The sequence below is a fragment of the Abramis brama genome (genome assembly GCF_963993115.1).
Source record: "Abramis brama genome assembly, chromosome: 1".
Taxonomy (NCBI): Eukaryota; Metazoa; Chordata; class Actinopteri; order Cypriniformes; family Leuciscidae; genus Abramis; species Abramis brama.
This window is the reverse complement of record NC_139963.1, coordinates 42861961-42870141: the sequence shown is the minus strand read 5'-3', so window position 1 is coordinate 42870141 and position 8181 is coordinate 42861961. Positions and strand designations below refer to the sequence as shown.

The 8181-nt window shown below is 39.5% G+C and overlaps 1 protein-coding gene across 1 annotated transcript; it reads right to left on the bottom strand.

The window, feature by feature from the left end:
- Positions 1-1770: 1770 nt before the first annotated feature.
- Positions 1771-7332, bottom strand: tspan10 (tetraspanin 10). Its single transcript, XM_084136460.1, has 3 exons — positions 7102-7332; positions 5177-5802; positions 1771-3885 (listed from the first exon to the last, which is right to left on the bottom strand). Exons 1-3 carry the CDS (start codon positions 7192-7194, stop codon positions 3546-3548), a joined length of 1059 nt encoding a protein of 352 aa, XP_083992586.1. The 5' UTR covers positions 7195-7332; the 3' UTR covers positions 1771-3545.
- Between the last annotated feature and the right edge of the window lie 849 nt (positions 7333-8181).

The window sequence follows — 8181 nt, the reverse complement described above, 5'->3', positions numbered from 1 at the left end:
TTTTCAAATAGCAGCTAATCGAGCTAATAGCAGCTTGATTGTAATCTCCGTCTATGCAAGTTACGGCGAGCTGCACGAACACGTTGGATTCGCCGTGTTTGGATGCCGATGTAGGTTCGCAAAGCCATGAGCATCAATAGTAACGCAACGACCTCCATTGTTGATGGAAGGCTTGTTCGAGATGCATCGGAGCGGCACGGACCGATCGGAGCTGCGGGAGTGTTTGGAGAGCATACGAGTCCTTGTGCTTTTGGATTGCTTTCGCAGTGCTTTGATGTCATGAGCCGATCGGTCTGCGAGAAGCCGAACCATCTCGAACAAGCCTGGTGTGTTTGTGTTTGGCGCTGCCACGCTATATAGCGTTGCTGGGCAACATGAGATGTACACAGTGACCTTGTGGAAAGGCAAACCGGATCTTAGAGAGCTCGTCAGACGAACCAACTCCGGACTGGCAATACTGTAGCTCTGGCTCTGAACTGGCACCTGGTTCATGCTGGTGGAAAAGGGGTATGTGTGAGTATTAATTCAGCACTTGCGGGTAGATCGGTAGAATGAAATGTCCTTATTCCTTTATATCCGCGGGACTCGCATGTGGCTCTGATATCTGTCTCTCATTGGCAATCGCGACCTGCTTCATACCACAGTCATGTTAAAAACATCAATGTATTCACTCATCCATAAACATTATTAGATCCTTCGGCAAGTTCCATAATTCCGCTTATGCGTCATCAACCTACACCTTTGTTATTGTAAGAGGTTAGCAAGCCTGGTTAGTACCTGGATGGGAGACCTCCTGAGAAAACCAGGTTGCTGCTGGAAGAGGTGTTAGTGAGGCCAGCAGGGGGTGCTCACCCGTGGTCTATGTGGGACCTAACGCTCCAGCGTAGTGATCGGGACACTATACTGTCAAAGAGCACCATCCTTCCAATGAGACGTTAAACCGAGCTCCTGACTCTCTGTGGTCATTAAAAATCCCAGGATGTCCTTCGAAAAAGAGTAGGGGTGTAACCCCGGCATCCTGGCCAAATTTGCCCCTTGGCCTCTGTCCATCATGGCCTCCTAATCATCCCCTTATACTGATTGGCTTCATTACTGTCTCCTCTCCACCATTAAGCTGGTGTGTGTGGTGGGCGTTCTGGTCCAATATGGCTGCCGTCGCATCATCCAGGTGGATGCTGCACATTGGTGGTGGTTGAGGATATTCCCCCTTCCATGTAAAGCACGTTGAGTACCCAGAAAAGCGCTATATAAATGTAACAAATTATTATTATTATTATTATTATTATTAAAATGTAGATGCAGAAAATAACGCTTTAAAATATGGACACAATATTAAGTTTAAGTATATTAATATTAAGTATATTAAGTTCATCTACAGTGTTTCGAGAAAACAGACAGAAAAAAAGTTTTACAATATGGTTACCATTTAAAATGTTCCTCTTATTGAATTTTTGTTAGCCTATTTGTTGTTGCATGTGTTGTAGTTCCATTTGTAATATGTTGTAGAGTTCATTAAGATATCTGATATTCAAATTTCATAAAATTTCGTGTTAACACAACATGTTCTAGTTGTTTTGAACTTTACACATGCATTGAGTGAACTGATGAGTATTACTCATCATAGCCTATCTATGTGCTTTTGGGTCTGTTAAATATGCTGTGGAATATGTTTGTGTGATGTGTTAATAAATCATGTGTTTTTAAGATCCAGGATCATTTTTGATAAATTAGGGATGGGTCACATTACCTGAAAAGAAATTTGTCTGGAGTGCATGATCTCAAAATGTTTATTGGTATATACCTTGCAAATAACACACATCAACTGTATTCAAAATGAAATATTAAAGTCGGACCTTAAAGTTAACAAAAGTAATAAAAAGAAATAAACATCTAGGTACTGTATCTAAATGACAAGTGTCCCACCTTACCTGCATTCAGTCTACTAAAAGGGGATTTTAACATCGGTGCCATAGAGGAATCATTCCCTCAGAAATTTTTACTTCTGCCTTCAAAGACAAGTACAGTTTTTTACCATCGCTATGACAATTTTTTCAATACTTTTAACAAATTTCCTAAACCAATAACGCACCGACACACCTACAACACACAATTGGCAAAACAGTTAATTTCATGCTCAAAATCACACACTGTAAACTAAGCTCCAACACTAATTTTCTAAATACAATAATGCACTATGCCTACCAAAACACTGCAAACATGTCTCAAAATCAAATAACATAGCCGTCCAACAGGAAGATTTAGTCAATCATAGCACAATGTCATAAAAACACTAACATCAGATGGAATTACAGAAACTGCATTATTGTATACGTGTCAGGTATGCCCTTATACAACAGACAGTATATTGCATTGATCATAGATTGTGTTTTGCACTGCAGTTTCTTTTGAAGCCTCTCTACATTTTTGTTTTGTTGGGTTTAGGTCTTTTGCTGCAGAAATTCAATAAAAAAAAGACCCATCTCAGAGTGCTTTATAGAATGTACGGTTACAGTATACCATATGGTTGTTTGAGCTTGTGTGTAAAAGAAGTTCAAGCATTTTAAATTTGTGTTAATTGTATGCATTTTGTGTTAAAGCAACAAGAAATGTGTTAATAGTATAGCTTACATAGACAGATGTAGTGCTAACTGTGTTAGGAGTTTTGGAAAATTATTAAAAGTATTGAAAAATCTGTCTTAGCAATCGTAAAAAACCGTAAGCACCAGTGTGTGTGCACACCTGGCGGCTGTGTTTAACCAATTGAAAGCCTTTGTTTTGAAATTGCAAGGAAATGACATCATGATAAATTTCTGTGTCAAATGCATACAAGTGTGTTTGGTGTTTTGCAAATCACTCTGTAATGTTTTGCAAAAAGTGTGAAGCTTACAGTTGTGCAAAACTAGGCTGGTGTTTTGCTCCTTGACTGTAAGGTTTTGCTAATTGTGGGAAAGTTTTAATTTTAGTGTGTAAGCAATTAAAAAAAAAAGAGTTCTCAATAAGAACTTTTGAGTGAAAGAAATAAAGTCTGGATTGTAATAAGTGTAGATGCTGATGCTGATCGTTAGTGTTTAATGTTCTGTTGGGATTTAAAGGGTTTCTGTATCGTCTGTTTTGTGGTTCACCATTGTGCTGAAGAGTTGAGCCTGAGCTTCAGTCCAGGATGGGCCAGAAAACTTGACCTGATAATGTTCACTATAGAGAGTGGCTTAGAGGCCCTTAGTTTTACGTTATGAATTGCACTTTAAGAATGTGATTATATACAAAAGCCTTGTGTAGAAGTGTATGTGTTCGTGTACGTGCGTAGAGTATGATTTGGTCATTTAAACAACCAACTAAGAATAGGTATTTTATGAAAAAAATGTACAAATTATGAAAACCAATAAGTAGCCTACCTTTAATGCCTTTAAGATTTTACATGTTATCATAAAATTCCTAGACTATTTGTCTCCAGACTAAATAGCTTAACTTTGCCAGATGCAATGAATTAATTAAATCCAGGCTGGTTCAGAATCCCAATTGCACAAAATTGTGTTATTGAAAACATCTTAGTCCATCCATTGCAGTGATTGTAAGTACACATCATGCTGAGCTCTGCTCCACCGTATCTTCTGCAGCAGATGAGCCGTTATGAACAGAGTGAGTATCTGGACCCCCAGCAGAATTATGACTACCGTGACAATCACTCCACTGTTGTGCTCAATCCAGCGGGAGATGCTGCCCAAACAGCCGCCCAGGAAGATCACGCTCTGGGCGGAGAACTCGTCCAGCTTTTGGGCACCCAGTCCACACTGGGTGTTCCACACCGTCCCGTTCTCTAGGGGATCCACACAGCATGAAGGGGGAACTCCGCAAGCCTGGACCCCTGGAGCTGAACAGTTGAAATACCTGTGCCAGAGAAATGGAGACCGGTGAGACTCACTCAACTGGATTTTCTATAATGCTTTTTGAGTTCTAAGGTAGCCTAGGTCAAGGGTGAAGTGTCAAATCTGCCCCCACTTGTGGCACCAAGAATTAATGCAAAAATAAGAAGGCCTACCATTTTTACATTTTGTAAATTGCTAGTGATATATGCCGGTTCTAAACCGATAGGTTGCTGTAGGTGATTTCTGTTTGGTTGTGTGTTTGATTGGTTGTATGTCCCAATTGGCACACTTCATATGCACTTACGGTCTTGTGGACCATTTGTCATTTTAGGATTCAGTCGATGTACGCCCTCGATGCACATGTTTGCTGAGCCTGCACTGAAATGAGCTCCGCAGCAGACTTCTTCCCGACAGTCAAAGCGGCATTACTTCACAAAAGTGTGGACGCGTAGGAAGACCGTGAGTGTTTAGGGTGCCATTTGGGATAGGGCAAAATTGATGTTATGATGCTAGGTCGTTGCTAAGGGGCTCAGAAGTGTTTTTTTGTACATTTCTGTGTGATTGCTAGGGTGGTCTAGGTGGTTGCTTACTAGAAAAGGCCAAAAAGGTTCATGCAAAACCATGATTGATGCCATGATGCTAGGGTGTTGCTAGGAAGTTGCTAAGTGATTCTAAATTTGATTTTAGTGTATTTCTGGGTGGTTTCTAGATGATTGCTTCCCAGCCCAGGTCAAAAAGGTTCATGCAAAACGGGTGTTGCTATGTGGTTGCTAAGGAATTCAGAGTAGTTTTTAGTGTATTTCTAGTTGGTTGCTTACTAGACTAGATAAAAAAGGTTCATGCAAAACTTGATGCCATAATGCTAGGGTGTTGTGGTTGGTAAGGGGTTTTAGGATGTTTTAGTGTTTCTAGATTATTGTTTTCCAGCCCAGGTCAAAAGGGTTTTGGATTCTGAAGGGTTTTTAGGGCGTTGCATGTGGTTGCTAGATAATAAATAATAAATAGAAATGGAAAATAATACACACTTTAACTTTAAACTCCCTTCAATAGAGCCTTACTTTGTTAATAATGGGTAATCGTAGTTGGAATTGCAAAATAAGGATTGTGGTGTGATCAAGTGAAATATATTGGAAGCAATTATGAGAAATCCAACTCCAAACTATGAGTCCAGAATGCATTTAATGCTGGAGACGCTCTTTATTGCAAATTAGGTTTTATAATCTGTGTATTTAACTTTGGACTACTGCAGTGTTGGAAACTGTAATGATGTCAGCCCCTCTCTTGATTTCCACTCATTTTGCTCATGCACTCACACATTGATTTCCCAGTCTCTGTAGGTATCCGCCCCGCAGCACTGCAAGCCCGTCTGGATCTCATCAGTGATGAACCTCAGGTCCAGGTCGTCCTGGTACCGCACCATGGCGGCCAGCATACCCGAGCGCAAAACCTCCACGATCTGGCCCTGCAGGCTGTAAACCAGGACCGCCGCCAGAACCTGCGCCACCAAAAGGAGCAGCACAGCAGCCGAGAAGGTCCGAAGAAGGCAAGTGTTCTCCCGCAACACCCCCACGCATCCCGTCAGGCTCAGCAGGGCGAGAACCAAACCGAGAAACGTGAAGAGCAGCATGGGGTCTGTGCCGATACCGCTGATCTTCTCCTGAGCAAAGGACTCTTTGTTAATCAGACCCCACAGGCCTAATACTAGCGTGACCAGACCGAGGACAGTGAAGAGCAGGTTGCTCGTGATGAGGAGGTACTTCAGAATGTAGTCTCTCCAACTGGACTGAGAACTGAGACCCCGTGAAGTGAAGACGTTCCATGACGAAGCTCTGGTTGACTCTTCATGGCAGGATAAACTCGAGCTGGTCTGACTTCCTGAACTGTCGTGCGTTCCCAGATACGTGGCCGCTGAGGTACCCTCTGATTTTTTATCGTCTCCCTGATGATGGTATGAGAAGTAGAAAGTTCATGAATTTGGTCAGATGAATACCCTAAGAGCTCTTGGGCCAGATTCACGAAATTCGTTGTGAATTCAATTCAATTCAGTGCATTCATAATAGTAACCATATTAATAATAATAATAAGTTATTGTTATTATTAACTATTATTTCCAAATTGTTTAATCAAACACTCTTATTCAGTTAAATATTCTTAGACAGTTTGGACCAAATTTACAGTTTCATTGCATTAATAATAATGATTCACGAGTTCACACTCACAAATAAGTCAGATAGAATAAAAGCGTATTTGGCGTGCTGTCCGAGGAGAGGGCTCCGGGCTCGGTATTCGGCCCGAACCCTGAGTACTCCCCCCGTATTCCTGGCTGTAAAAGAATAAGCCAAGAGTGAGGAGTCGGGGTGGTGGAGGGATACTGAAAAACTGTCAAGGAATGTTAGGTGAGCTGACAGAGTGAATATATATATGCTTCTTCTCATGCTGATAGGGTAGACATAATTGTTTGATGACATGTAGATTGGATTGATTATTTGAATGTGCTCCTCCCGAACTTTGTTAATATACATAATTTATTAACAATATAAACTTAATTATTATTATTTTTACTCTAATGATTGTACATTATGAAAATTATAATAATCTATATTATTGCTAACCGTTGTTGTTATTATTGCTATTAGTTCTATTATTACTATTGAAACTGTTAAGTAAATTTGGCCCAAACTGACCAAGAGTGTTTCATTAAACTATTTGGAAATAATAATAATAATTATGTTGTTGTTGTTGTTGTTTTTGGTATTGTTCAATTATTTAAATTGTTATTATTATTATTATAATTTGTGTAATAATAATGATAATTTCTTCTTCTTTTTCATTTATTAATGGTAATAAATAAGTATAATACATTGCTGCATTTGTTTTAATTATAAATAAAAGTATTAATAATGATACAAATAATTATTATTATTATTTATAATTTAAAGTTATTAATAATAATATGAATTATTATATCCAAATAGTTTAATCAAACATTCTTTCCTCTCTCAGTTTGCCGCTAAATAGTGTATTAGAGGTAATCCTGCCTTAAACTCAAAATATAAGTTGTACCAGAAGTTATGTTACTTAAATGAGCAGAAATAAGTTTTCTCTCTTTGATTTACATAATGTCTTTTGTGAATTAGCTGCTAAAACAACGCTTAGCAGGCAAATAAAAAGTACAATCAACTTACAAATGTAGCAATAAAACAATTTTAAGAAAATAAACAGAAAGGAGTCACACTACCTTTTGTATAAGAGGTTTGTTCTCTCCATTCTGGAAGTGATTCCTCCGCTCCCAGAAAAAGAAAAATCTCCCAAAAGACGGAAACCGCCCCATACCTCCCAAATACCAAATACCCAAAGAGCGCTCAGAGAGGGATGCTGGTCGGCTGAGGGGTAGAGGAGACAGAAGGGAACGAGTGCGAGCGCGAGTGGGCCACGGCACAGCATTCCAGCATCATGTGAGAGTCACAGTACTGAGGATTAGAGGGTCAGCGTTTCAACCGGCCCTGAAGGCTCAACCAGACAGTGCGCAGCTCACAGAATGCGCTAGCAAGACGGTTCACTGCTCCACCACTCTGACATAATAAAGCTTACAAAAGCACAATCAAGTTTATGCATGAGTTTATGGTCACAGGGACAGTTGTTATTAACTAGAACTAAAACTGAAATAAAAAAAGGAATTAAAGCTAAATGTAAATATAAAATAAAGTTGTTTATTTTTTAAAACGAATAAACTAAATTACAAGTTTGTGTTCAATGAAATGGTTTTGAAATATAACAACATTACATTTTTTTTTACTATTATAATATTTGTTACAGATGTCTTGTTTAAGATTAGTGTTTAAATACATCACAAATGTAAAATACTGACTTTCAGTGAAAATCTCTTTTGGAAAAAAGCAGTAGCCTAAACTAGCTTTTCACTGAAAAAGGGAAACAGCTACTGAAAACATTTGCAGTCCTCTGGAATCAAACAAAACATAAAATTATCGTGATGCATGCATACATCTCATCGTAACTTTTCCTGCGGTTGCTTGTGCAGATGTGCTCGCTGTGAGAATTTCCCCATGCTCCTGGATCTTTTCCTGACCTTGGCTTCAGGTCTTCATTTGAAGAGGAGAGCGCAGCACAGTAGGTATTCCAGGAATGAACAGAGCAGATTTTTCCTTCTCACTGCTCCATCCAGAGCCAAATCATCTCACACCACCTGACTCCAAAAATATTACTCATACAGACACTGCTGTCTGTGCAAACTCCATAAAACTGTGCTCCCTTTGCCATGTCTGGAGGTTTACTGATGCTTACGTTTGCATTATCTAAG